We start from the raw sequence: 13,535 nt of genomic DNA on the forward strand, positions 1-13,535 counted from the left end.
GAACAACATAGGTTCCCCTGAATTTGTTCTTGATTATGTGATTTGTTTAAAGGTCAATGAAGTTGTTTCCTCTTAACCCATGTTGCTTATAGGAAACAAAAACTCTGTGAGGCCCTTAGTTTTGCCTACCATTGTGTTTTAAAGTAGAGATAGTTATTTTTTGTAAAGTTGGAAAGAAATTCTTTACAAAGCGTATGAAAGTGTCCTTGGAAAAAAATGGGAAAGCTTCCTTTTGAAAGAAACAGTTTCTTTTTGAAAATAGTATCCTCATGCACCTTTACTGAGTGAGGTGATTTAAGTAAATTTGATTATTTTGATTTTTCCGATACTTTAATTAAACATTCTTCAGCTTTGTGATGTTGGAATAGCAGTTTTTCAGGTGTGTGCTCTCCAACCTCTTCGGGTTTAGTGTTTTTTGAAACATAGAAGGTTTCCTAAGGAAGTCAAATCCACCAGAAGCATTTTCTTTTCACCTTTTTTGGTTTTCTTCTCAACTCCTTTTTCTCAGGAGCTGGATGATCAGATGGCAGCTTCTGAGGTGAAGCTGGAGCTGGACTTTGCTCTGCCTGATCCAGCGTTTTCAAAATCTGATGAAATCTTCCTTCTTGTTGTCTGAAGTCATATTCTACACTATGGAAAAATGAAGAGATTTGAGGTAGCAAGTGAGAAATTCCCTCAGTAAAATAGATGTGGAAAGGATGAGAATAATCTGGCACTATTCAGTATTAGACCCTGGTTAAAACACAAAGTGCATAGGTTGATGCCTTGAAAAGCAGTTCATCTCTTAATCTTTCTAAGAGAAACCTTTTTCTTTCTATGAGTTAAGAACTCCAACACTGTGCCCATGAAATGGGACAAAACTTAAGGGAGTTAAAAATGAAAATGTATTAAGATGACCTTTCCATGATCAGGTTTTGATAGCGTAATCTAACTCAGTCATAGGCTTAGTGTGAATTCAGGAATCTCAAGTGCTTTAAAGGGGAATGTCTCCGCTAGGACCAAAAATATGTGAAACTAAGTTAACATGTAAGTCTTTGAAATAAGTGCTATGAATTAACAGAAAAGTTGAGTGTAACTCACTTTCTCCATTGAAACCCATAATTATTGTTGATGTCAAATGGGAGCCAAGAAGTCTATTACAGAAGAGCAGATCTGTGCAAGGAGGTTCAAGTAAGGTTCAAATCTATGCGGATAGTGATTAAGCCTGTCTCGTGCAACCAGCAGCTGTACTGGTGCTGTATGACTTTTCTTTATTGCAACCACCTTTTGTAGACAGGAGAGTGGGAGATGTATAAACCCTGCTTGCCGTGGAGGTTTTAGCAGGCAGAGGGGAGAGTTAAAGGGAGCTGGTTGTGATTTCCATAGTGCAAGCTTCTTGGGAGGAATAAGGTATCATCAGAAGGATATAGAGATATCACAATAAAGCCATGAGCCTCATTTGAGCACTGAGTACAAGAAATGTGTAAAATTCGTAAATACGCATAACTTGAAACCCTATTAATTGTGTGTATTTGTATGTATATAGAAATCCATAAACATTGTTGAGTAATATGTTAAAATGAACAAGAAGCTTGTTTCCCCTATAATTAAGGTGGTTTGGAGTGTTTAGTAAAATAACGTAGCTTGTGAAAGGAAAGCAATAGGATTATTCTAATTTAGAACTGGAGAGTGATCCCAGGACAAAGAGCTATATGTAGTAAACAGAAGAAGCTGATATAAATGAAACATTTGATCAGTGTCTCTTGAATTTTATCTGACTATTGCAAGAAACTGCACTTAATTTTCAGTAGTCCAGATCACATGCTGGACAATGAAATGTTCAGCTTATAGCATACGTATGTTCTTTTTTCAATTCCCTTCTTCAGTGTTTCTAATTTACTGTTGGAGATATCATCTCTAGAGGCAAGAGGTCAGTTCAGTCTTTGTTTAATACTGTCTCTTATACTCCATGGTAACAGTGGTTTCAGTCACTAATTGCATTTGTTCGTTGTAGTGTAAACATTTGCCTTGCAGGATCTAGGCACAAAGTCCCAAGTAATGTCACATAATCCTGCTGGATAGTTAATAAAGCTGAATTTACAGCCACTATTCTATATACCTGAAAAGCCTTTTATTACTTTATCTATCAGTGTAATCCACCCGAAAAGCCTTTTATTACTTTAGCTATCGGTGTAATCCACGCTTGGATTGATATGAAATTAGTGTGTTGCTTGACACAGGGACTGCTTAGAATGAGCGTGATGAAGATGCTTCAGTGACATTAACAAAAAAACAGAGGGCAAGACGAAGCACCTGGTTCAATAATTAATGCCAACAGGGATGCTATGTTAGTAGAAAGAAAGAAATGCTTGCACGGCTCTTTTTGGCTTCATAAAACATAGGGATTGTATGGGTTTGTCTAGAGCAAAACCTGGTAACAATTAGTTGTTTCAGAATATTGTCTAATGAATATTCATGACTGTGTCTGTGGAACATCTCTGCAAAGTGAAAACTATCATGTTTCCTTGCTCTCTCTGGTTTTGCCTCTTAAAGCTAGAAACTTTTTAGAAGGGCTATGTTCTCTTGTATGTGTTCTATTAATCATTGCACTGTAAGCCCCCAGGCACCATTACCATTGCAAACTACCTAGTGACCAAAAATGCACATCAGTGTTTTGCTGCTTCCCCTGTTCTTTAGTTCAGGTTCTTGTGCTTGTTGCTCATGGTCTTTCCTGTATTGAAACCGTGTAAATTAAAAATGGAAGGGACCCATCATAGTTTTTTGTTCTGAAGGGAGAAAGCAGTTAACGGGTAGCTGGTACATAAATTCTATAGTCACCTCTGTTCCTGTACAGCCAAATAAAAATGCACAGAGATTGTTCAAAGACGATGAACAAGAAAATCTGTTTTCTCCTGGATCTCCCTTGTTACACAGATCCAGTCTGTGCTATTGGATAAATCATGTAACCTGAAGCATCTAGAGGGCTGTGGAGAAGACTAACCCCTTTGTCTCAGAGGAGCTGAGGTGTTCAATTTGTGACATGACAATTACTTTGTGGTTTCGTTACCAGAGGTTTAGGGCATTGGTACTCGGCTGTGTTGTGTGTTAGCAACAGGTTCCAAAGCTGTGTCCAAGCTTCACTTTATCTAACAAGCTTACAAAGCACTTTAAAAAAAATTGGCTCATGTAGAAAATACAGTGTGAAAAACACTTCCATGTGGATATAACTTATTCATTACATCCATAAAAATTGCAAACTGGCAAAGCTAAAGTTCTGTCATGTTCTTTGAACCAAAGGAAAAGTTTTCAACCTAAAAGAAGAGTTCTCTTACCCTTTATTTTTGTAAATGTAATCAAATAACTGAAGATGTGTGTTTTCTGCCTCACGACTGAGGTTGCAGAGATTGGATAATGTGTTTCTAGGTTGGCAGAAACCCTATAAAATGCACAAGCTGAGTACATGGTATAACTAAGGGTTTGTACCTGCTAGATTTTGGCTGATGCCTGGCAAGCTGGGGACTCTGCAGTGTGTCTGTGTAGATGGAGCATTCAAAGCACATCCAGCTCCCAGAACACAGAACTACCAAGGGTTTTGGTCATAAGAGTTTAATGTAAACTGCAGTTTAAATCTGGAGTAACTTACACTCAGATTGCACTCCCTCAAAACAATTGCAAATAAACATCTAGAGCAGTGGGAAGCGTGGGAGTTTGGTGTTGGTTTGTATGTAAACATGAGCTGTAGCTTACTGGCATTGGAGACTGAGTTGTTTGTCTTTTCCAAGATTTACAATTGTTACTGAAATCCTCGCTTTGAGAATGTCACACACACGGAGAACTTCATCGTCAGAAATGGCATTGAGGTTTTTAGAAGCATCCTGATAATAACAATGCCAGGAAACATTACTGAGAAATTTGTGAGTTCTCAGATGTACGTCTTTCAAATAACACCAGTATTGTTTTCTGCATGGGAAAACAAAACCACCTCACTCATATCACTTGGTCTTTTGTTAAAAACCAGGTTTAGAATAATTGAGATATTTTCTAGCTGTAGGGAAAGCATTCTATTATACATCTGTGAGATATCCAGACAACACAAACTGACACAAAGGAGTTGGGTACCTGTAAATGATACATGCGGTGTTCTGGCAGGTGCTGCAGTTGTTGAGGTCTTGACCAGTGTGATAGAAGTTACGCCTGTAACAGACAGTAGTTCATGTCGTGTATTTACACCTACATTAACAGATCACTGAATCTTTCTTTCTCACCTCATGCTAAGATTCTGGTTGGTGGTTCTTGAATGAATCCTTGTGAAAACACTTAGACATGCAACTGCTTCCTGTAAATACTTTAAGGTATTTGAATATCCATGCTTTTGGTGACTTGATCTGATTTCTCCCTTATGCTTTCCATTCTTTCCCTTTTTCATGTTTCCTCACTTGAGGTAGCCAAGTCAGGCTTTTCCTGCTGAGAGTGTTTGAATTTGGAGTGTTGAGAAAACAAATAAAGTGACTTTCATACTTCACACCAACTACAGTTCAATTATGTTTATGATGGACATGCAGAAGCAGCTTGAGCTCGGTGGCTCATTACATGTGAAAGATGCAGAACACTTTGAACGAGCTTTATTTGAATTACAGGAGTTCAGTTTGTACCAACATAATTTTCTGATTGCTTTTGGACCTAAAGTGGAGGTTCTTCACATGTGTTATTGTACTACCTCCACAAGTACTTGGGATGTTCAGTTTTACCGCTAGATGATTCTAGCAGCATTGGTTGAAGCTTATCATTGAACCTTAATGTGACACTGACCGGTATTGGGCAAAACCTTTGGTTTTAGCCACATGGGAAATGAGCAGAAATGGACTGTAAATATTACTGGGTCATCTGAGCTAGCTTCACTTCAAGTTACTCTTTGTAATGCTCAGATTTTCAAACATCATTGAAAATCGTCCTCTGTCAGACATAAATACATGCAGGGGACAAGGAGGGGGCATTTTTCTTGTAATTTCCTGCAGAACTGTAGTTGGGTGTTAGTTGTATGAAATACGCTATAGACAAGTGATTGTTTAAGGTTGACACACGGGTTTTTCTTTCCACCCCCTGCCTTGAATCTTGCTTCTAAACTGAACTTTTGGGTTTTGGTGTTTTACAAATGGTTTTGCCTATTTGCTATCAGTGTGTTTATATGGGGTTTGTCTGCTGTGTCTAGGTTTGTACAAAGTTGGAACTAGAAAATTGTATGGGCTTTTCAGATAGAGAAAAATGACTAAGCACAATCCTCTGAAAAAGGATAGCTGGAGCTGCATTATATGGGGAAATGCTACATGGAATAAAAATATATGAAGTCACAAAAAGCTAACAGAAATATTTCCACCTTAACAGTCAGGTGGACATAAATGGTTAATGTTTCCAGAAAAAAAAGGTACTCTGTACAGAGCAAAATCACATGTTAATGTGATATATAGTGTGTTAATTATTTTAATGAGTGTAAGCCATCAGAAACGCAAGGAGGTCATTTCAATTCCCAGATAAAATACTTGGAGAAAATAAAAAAACCTTCAAAATGGATTTGCTTTTCTTCAGAAGCTGTTAAAAAATTGGGGCATATAAAATTGTGGCTTCGGTTAGTTCTGTCCTGACAGTCTCTGCACAGCCACACAACCCTTTCCTGTCCACATGGGAGCAAGTGCAAAGATGTGGGGCTGGGTCACAGGAGCAAGTCACTGTCATGTTCTGTGCTATTTCTGTGCAAATGAATCTACCCCAAAATCTCCATGTCTCACATTTCAGTACACTTTGCAGAAACCACAAGAAGAACGCTGCACTGTCAGATTTACTCCTTAACTGCAGTCAGTAAATACTATTGATGCACATGATCTGATTTTAAGGATGCAGTTTTGCACTCGGACCAGTGGTGCATAATGATTACTTTAGATGCCTGAGCTGCCTGAGTAAATGATGACATAGATTTAATGTTGTTTTATCCTTACAGAATAAAGTAAAATGGAACCTTTGTTCTCTCAATACTTTGACAGATTTATCTGGGATTTTTTCAAAGGCAAAAAGTATTTGATGGATAAACTACGTTATCATAAAACAGAACTTTAAAATGTATCCTGGCTGTATTTACTGTAAGTAGGAGCTGCTGTTCATGGTTTGGAAAACATTATTAGGATATTCTAAAACCTGTATTGAGCATAGATATATTTTAAATTCTATTTTAACATTGTTCTATCAAGGTGTCCAATCTTTAGCAATTATTTGCATTTATAGTAGTAGTATTATTTCTGACGCACAAATCAGTTGCATGATTAAGTTACATAAATAATGCTGGCTGCCTTGGCTATAGTCACTATGAGAACAGGCTAAAAATAAATAATAGGTCACAACATCTCATGACAGTGCAGAAAGCAGCCATTGACACCTGAGATTCCAAAGTGAGCTCTTGCTACCTATCTCCACGTGCTCTATATTCATAGTTTTAATGCCTTTTAAGCACCTACCTCCATCTCCCATGAAATCTTCCTGACATTCTGGAGCCCTTGAAGTTTACCTGTGCCTGTTTTCAAGGCATGCCCTTTAAGCACCTGTGGTGTCATGACATACAACTAGCAGTGTTGGGGGGGGGGGGTCCCAACTGTCTGCAGATGCTGGGCTTTAGCTGCTAATCCTTTTACTTGCTTATGAAGGCAGTAATAATGTGTTGCACAGAAGCAGAGTTTTGCTGATAGAAACCCTTTCAGCTGTAGTACTGCTTTGGCACTAAATGCATATCTGATCTTGCTAATAAGAGGTAGTTTTCTTGCTAAAGATTTCTATTATACTACATTAGCCTGTAGGGTTTTGTTCTGCATACAGGTTTTAGCTGGATCTCAGGTGTCAGTGATTTTGTATCTGACACCATGAATCTAAATAAAACAGGGAGTTACTAAAACATGTCTTACACTGGGTTTAGTAAAGGCAGTATCAGCTAAAGGCAAATTATCAAGAGACTTTCTTCTCTGCTGAGGTACAAATGCCAGGAAAAGGGTGTAAGATTCCATTTTGCAAACTCATCTCTAAATATTTCAGGAAAGGGTTTTTCAGGAGCAAAGGTTGCAAGAATGCTAGCATCTACTATACACTACTGCTGAATTACTGATATTAAAATGCACCATACCCTTCACTGAGGGCTCTGGATTTTTCCAGGTCTTGGATCACATTCAGAAGGACTTTAATCTTCTCCTGGTTGGACTGCAAAGATTCCTCTACAGACTGCAGCCTGCCTTGGAGGGCACAGAGTTCACCGTGTGCCAAACGGATTTGATTGAGTCCGCTAATCTCTTTGTTGGTTTGTGGGTTTATTTCATTCCTTGGCAGATAAGACTTTATGTGAAATCCTTCTAAACAGCTGTTACACTGGGAAACAGCTGGCTGGGTAGAATTGTTCTCCATTTCTGAACTACATGTCAGAATAGATTTTGACGCATTACTGCTGGTCACTGAGATTATTGTGTGACCATCGTTTGTTAATGTCACACAGCTGGAATCTGGTTTGTGCTCTCCTGTCTGTTGACAGTCTCTGAGGAAACAAGATGAATTGTGATTTGATGGAGATGGGAATGGAGCAGGTTCCTTACTGCTTTCATCTTTGCTGGCTACAAGTGACTCCGAATCACTTCTATTTGCTTCACAGGACTCAGCATGAGCATTGTATTCACTGCAGTTACTGGAATTGAGTAGGCAAGGGTATGCTTTTCCAGAATTAGACAGCAGCGTGCTGCTGTCATTATTTCCATTGATATTTATGGCAGAAGAAGAATGCAGTGAATTACTTAAATTCGTGGTTGTGTCTGGTGCATCCATGGAAACATTGCTGTCTTGTGGAAAACCCACATGTATGTATTCAGGCATCTGTGTAGAAACAGTTGTCTTCTCTGATCCTGAGAAACTGTCAGTCTGGATAGGTCCATTGCTTTGTGCTTTTGATGGCCTTTGACTTAACTGACCATCCACCTCACTCCCCTTAAACCCACCTTCCAAATGATTAGTTATTCTTAAGTAACAGAGATCTGAAGACATCATGTCTTGATCAGAAAGGTTGCCGTTCACCTGGACAGAGTTTGCAGGCTCACTTGGCATCTCCGTTAGTGATTTGCTGACGGTCAGCTTTTTTCTTTTAAAAACTGGGAAGTGTTTCCTGAGGCTGGGAGATGTTTGTATGGCAATATTCTGAAGCCCCTTCTGAGCCCTTGCAGCAGATGGAGATTGATGTAGCAAAAAACTGTGATCAGTAAATATTTCTGGTTTTCCAGCCATGAATGCTATATGTTGGGCAGGGTTAGGATCCAGCTCGTTCTTTGTGTTCACACCATCATCCTTGAATCGAACCTGCTGAGATTTGCTCCTGCGGTGCTGTGGCTGTCTTATAAAATCAGCTGAATCCAGACTGTTCCTTTTCAGGAGCACTGGGCGCATTCTCATGTTTTGCTGGGCCATTGAATCACAATTTAAAGTCTGTAAGTAACGTGTTTCTTTGCGACCCATTTCATTTGTCATTTGAACTGAATATTAAGATTGTTCCTAAGGTGCAAATGAATACTTTGCTCTTGAAGAAGCTAAGCTGTTCATTCTTCTTGTTATGTGTGCTTTTAACTGACATTCTCTCTTTAGGAATGCCCTTTCAAATTTAATTGACCAAATACTAAAATAAAGAAATTCTATACCATGTTTATTGAAAGATTTCTTGTAGCAAGGGAGTGCAGAAATCTGTGTGTTGTGAAGCTAACATAATCTTCAGATTACAAAATTACATAGGCTGTTATGCTTACAGTTAGACGATTTAAAGGTAAGGTGGAGTCTATGGCTTTCCTGATGGCTCTTGTGTGACAGTCAGTTCTCCATTGGTGATCCAGCCTTTTTTTATGATGGTCCAGTCACATGTGCTTTATTTGCATGTTGTTGAAACAACAAGCATTATAACTTTTGGGTGTATTTTCATTTCTGATGCATAGTTTTCCTAATGAAATATACCCATTAATGCCAAACTGAATTGCTTTCTTTAGAGAGAGTTTTTCTTCTTCAGCCATCTTTTTAAAGGTGCAAATGAAACTAATCTTCCCAAACAGTTAAGCAAACTGTAAGCAATTCTGACCAGGTAAAAATGCAGCATCCAGTGGGTTTCCGTGGGGGAAGTTATCGTTGTGTAGCTGTTACTTCAGTTTGTGCAAATACAGGGCCAGTCATATCCAAGGGACTGTTTCACTTGGGGAATTTCTGTAAATACTTTGGCACCAGGAGAGCTGTCCAGTCTGAAGAGCCAGCAAGTGCGGAACAGCGGGAAATGTTTCCTGAAAGTAACAATAGTTGTAGATGAACAAAGTGCCAAATATGATAAATTTCTTATGCTGTCTCCTCAAAATTGCCATCTCCATTGATTTTGTATCTTTGGTAGCGAGATACGTGTACAGAAACTTAAAAATGTTTCGTAATGTTGAAGTGCCTCAAGTTATCCTCATATGAAATACAAAATACTAAAGATTGATACAAAACATTTAGAGGGGTGGTTTTCTCTTTGTGATCAGTACTCATTCTCCTACCCAGATCATTCCAGAATAGTTGGAACTAAACCTTGGTATCTACAATGAATAGTAGCAGGTTTTAAGTCCTGAATTTCACAACTCACCCATGAGATGTACCTGCGTGTAAAATATGCTTCCTGTATTTTTAATAAGGAATGCTAAATCTGAAATCAGCTGCTAGAACAGAATAGGGCAAAGAGGAGGCATTTATGCAGAATACAGGAAATATTCTATGGGATTCTGAATAACCAAGCATAGTGTGCTTTTAGGTTTGCAGTGATTTTTAACACTGCAGCTAAATTCCCAGCATAATGTCAATTTCCCAGTAATGCTCTTCCCTGATTCTGTTATCAGCCTTGTTACTTCTGTTGCCTTAGTGTATCTTTTGTTGAAGCACTGCAGAAACTTTACCATATTTAATTTGCAAGAATCGATGAGATAGGTGCAGTGGGTAAGATCTGTTCCAGAATACAGCAAACTGTTCTGTAGCCTCCTGTACCATTCAGGCAATGTGATGTAATTAAAGTAATTATGTGATATTATTCTATTATTAAGTTTGAGAAGAAAATGAGCATTGAAAGATTTCACGACAGAGAGAAATGTTGTGTGAGATATTGAGGAAACAAATATGCACATTAATAACAGATTTTACTTTCAGGATATGCTAGCATTAGGTCACTTAGCTCACTGCACTGCCTGTTCAGTGGAAACAAGTATACACAATAAACAAGTCAAAGTGTTCCTGCAGATAGAGTTCCAGTGCCAAGTTCTGAATTCTCATATTGTCCACTAATTACTGGAGGCTTTTTTGCAGTTTTGTTTGAGAATGTATCCAAATACTGCAGTAGCATTCTCCATTTCCCATCACAGCTGCTGTGCTCCAGGCAGATGGACTGCTTTAAAAGTTATACTTGCCTAATTACCTTTGGAAAGAGGCTTTAGAAATCTAATCCTTTGTATTTTGACTACAAGTAAAAAGCCCTTAAGGGCTTTAGGAGAGCTGCCTGCTTTGGCTGTAGAGGCATTTGAGCTGGATTCCCGCATTCTTCATTTGCAAATTGCTATTTTAATTCTGTGTGATTTTCAGCCACCTTGGCATTCGCTAGTCTGGGATTTCTATGAATTGTTGTAATCAAAGTTAAACAAATTATTAAAACAAGGTGAAAAGTGTATAGGGAGGAATGCTCTACTACTTGGACTGAAAAGCCAAACTAGTGCTTTCACCGAGTTATAGGTGTCTGTGTTCAGATTAACAAATCAGTGTAACATTGCCAGCGACTAAGTTTAAATAACGTTTTCCCTTGCCTGGGTTATCATTCTCCATTCTTTTTTGGTGCAACCGTTTCCTGGTCTTGGTTTGCTCATTGTTTCACATTGACTGAGTATGAAAAGTTCTAAGCATCTATTTTACAAATCAATGTATTAATATAACGTGTGTCGCTCATAACAAAAAGCATGCGCCAATTTTCAGTTTATGTCTTGTAGGAGTAATAATAATATCAACAGTTTTGGTAGGAGAAATGTAGTAGGATTTAATGTGTGCCAGGCTTCCATGACCTCACATCCAGCTATCCATCTTCTTTGTCCCCATCCCTTCCCTTGGCAGCTGCTCATCACTCCTGAGGACATGCCTCCTGACTTGGTTGATTTGCTTTGTTAGCGCTGTGGATTCATCTCAGTCTCTTCATTCACTGGTTGTTGAATCAAGTGGTCCATGAGATGCTTGAAGGTTTATGTTACTTTAAATGGTGCCTATTTTATGCTCCTCTTTTCAATGTCTTGAGTATGCGAATCTGACTAATAAATATAATTGCATTCTTTTCTATTACACTTGGCTTATACTGTTAGAGCAGATCGTGGTTTTTAAACTCTTTGTATGCTTTGCACACACACTTCATAATGGTGAAAATTAGTCTTCAGCGTAAATTTATCCTAGCTCCAGTGTGCAATAAACGAATTGCCTGGAAAAGACTAAGGTGCAAATCTACTACCTCAAACGACAGTGGAACTCCGTTTCTAACCACAAGATTTTGGTTTTGAATTCTTAGAAATGGAGCATAGATTTTAAAACGTGAATATTGGGAAAAGTATGCCGAGACAGGTTGGTGCCTATTTTTCTTCTGAGATGCAAATCTTAAAGCTGGGTAAAAAAAAAAATACTTTATCCATCATGGAAGCAATCTTTAAAATCTAAAAGTATAAACAAATTCAATAGGTTAATGGCTCTGTAAGTGTCAAAGTTCTTAATGTTGTTAGCCAGAATTTTCTTTGTTCAGTATTCAATCAAAGCTAACTCTAAAGCAACAATCACAGCAAGTCATTCTAAGATGGACTGTAATGCACATTTGAGATTTTTATAATTTAAGAAACCTCAGTGGAGCTGAGAAGCTTATTTTTTGCCAACTTCTAAGTTCAGTAAGGCCAGAAATGATTTCATCACAATCTGGTGGACTGCAGAATAGTTCTTTTCGTCCTAAAATGTCTACTGAGTATTTTTGAAACATTATTCATTTTCACTACTCAGTTAATCAGTGATAGATTTTTAAAATATAGTTTAATATCAGTACATATCAGTACGTACTGCCGGGATAATGAATATGGGGAAACGAAGAGATGTAATTGAAATTGTCATTTTATGAGGAAAAAAAAAGATCAATTGCATCTGAATAGGTTTTTCCTCTGTGTATTTTCCTGCCTTGTCTCAGGTTGCAGGGTGTTTTGTAATTTTTAGGGTTTTTTTTGGGCTGGAGCTGGATTTGGGTATTTGTCAGGTCAAGCTAAAATAACATCTCAGCTATTCTTGCTACCTGAACCATTCCACATCCAGTTACTTGGTTTTACAGTATGTGTAGCATGGTTCTGCTCCACTGATTTAATGAATGTCCCTGGGCTTCCCCAGTCCCAACTAGCGATAGGGAATTTTCAAACTATGCAGGATGGTCAGTTGCTGTTTCACCACCAATCTGCCGGTCTGGACTTGGTGCCATGTCTGCCTGTGAAAAAGGTGGCATTTAATTCTGATGTTCAACCAACAACAGTGGCTGTAAATAAGGACACTGCAGTCAAGCTTCCTTTTTCACCTGACACCAGTGCACAGGTTGTCCTATGTAGTACACTTTTGTTGCCTGTTTGCTTTGGCCTGTACACGGAATCTCCTGCTCTGCTTGTGTACGCTGCCATAGAAGAGTTCTCTGTGTGTTCCTGTATTGAACTACTCAACTGTTCCCTGCTGCAGTGGGTTTGGAAATGAACCTCACCTGGGCACCTACAACATGAGGACCTAAGGAGAAAGGGTGAACTTTTTTACAAGTCCTGCTGGCAGGTTTTGTGAACCACGTTAAGATGGGATCAAGGTGAATGGAGAAAAGGATTTAACACAGATAAGGAATACAGGGTGGGATGTGAGCTTCTGACTTCAGAAAAGGAATGTTTCCACGATGAAAGAGATTATAGGATTTTATCTCTGAGTACTATTACAGCAAGACTTGTAAATTACTTCAGGTTGGTGAGACTGGGTAGAGAAGATGCTGTCATATTTACTGCAGCAGCAAAGTGGCCTAAGTGAAGCAAGTTTTAGGAATAAAAAAAGGCTTGGCTATACTTTGAGACGATGCAATGCCATTCCACGTGAAGATGCACTGAAAGATAAAATGATCTTATTTCTGAATATAGTTTTCAGAACTATGATACTTAATTCTTTTATTCTACTCTAACAAAAATAGAAGTTCAACCACCTCCTTTGAGAGATGATACATTTCATTGGCTGTTATGGAGCAAAAGGCTTCATGGATTAGAAAATATTTCTATGTCAATATTTGTTTTGGAGCATATATTGGAAGCTGTTCATGCAAGGATTACCATCGGGGGATAAGACAGGAGTTAATAAATTCAGTCATGTATCTACAGTACAGAAATCAGAATGGATTTTTTTTCAGTGTTACTTTGCAAAGACAAGTGTACTTAAAACTGAGAAATTTCTCTTGAAAAGTGCTCCAG

General features: G+C 38.4%; 2 protein-coding genes and 1 long non-coding RNA gene across 5 annotated transcripts in view; 1 reads left to right on the forward strand and 2 right to left on the reverse strand.

The window, feature by feature from the left end:
• The window catches only part of DOCK2 (dedicator of cytokinesis 2), a 167,157-nt gene that overhangs the window by 69,165 nt on the left and 84,457 nt on the right, over positions 1 to 13,535 (forward strand). The gene's annotated exons all lie outside the window — the stretch shown is intronic.
• Positions 1 to 13,535, reverse strand: part of LOC134169018 (uncharacterized) — a 230,071-nt gene that overhangs the window by 49,361 nt on the left and 167,175 nt on the right. The window lies entirely within an intron of this gene.
• Positions 126 to 13,535, reverse strand: part of INSYN2B (inhibitory synaptic factor family member 2B) — a 29,126-nt gene continuing 15,716 nt past the window's right edge. The window contains exons 2-4 of one of the 2 annotated variants that reach the window (XM_062629199.1): positions 7,139 to 9,308; positions 4,099 to 4,173; positions 126 to 630 (exon numbers count right to left, since the gene is read on the reverse strand). In XM_062629199.1, coding sequence (XP_062485183.1) covers positions 444 to 630; positions 4,099 to 4,173; positions 7,139 to 8,517 — 1,641 coding nt within the window. In that variant the 5' untranslated portion in view covers positions 8,518 to 9,308 and the 3' untranslated portion in view covers positions 126 to 443. The remainder of the gene's footprint in view (positions 631 to 4,098; positions 4,174 to 7,138; positions 9,309 to 13,535) is intronic. The other variant, XM_062629200.1, reaches the window with a different exon arrangement.

The sequence above is a fragment of the Pezoporus occidentalis genome, unplaced genomic scaffold (assembly GCF_034315485.1).
Source record: "Pezoporus occidentalis ecotype Australia unplaced genomic scaffold, CSIRO_AGI_Poc_V1 ctg33, whole genome shotgun sequence".
Classification (NCBI taxonomy): domain Eukaryota; kingdom Metazoa; phylum Chordata; class Aves; order Psittaciformes; family Psittacidae; genus Pezoporus; species Pezoporus occidentalis.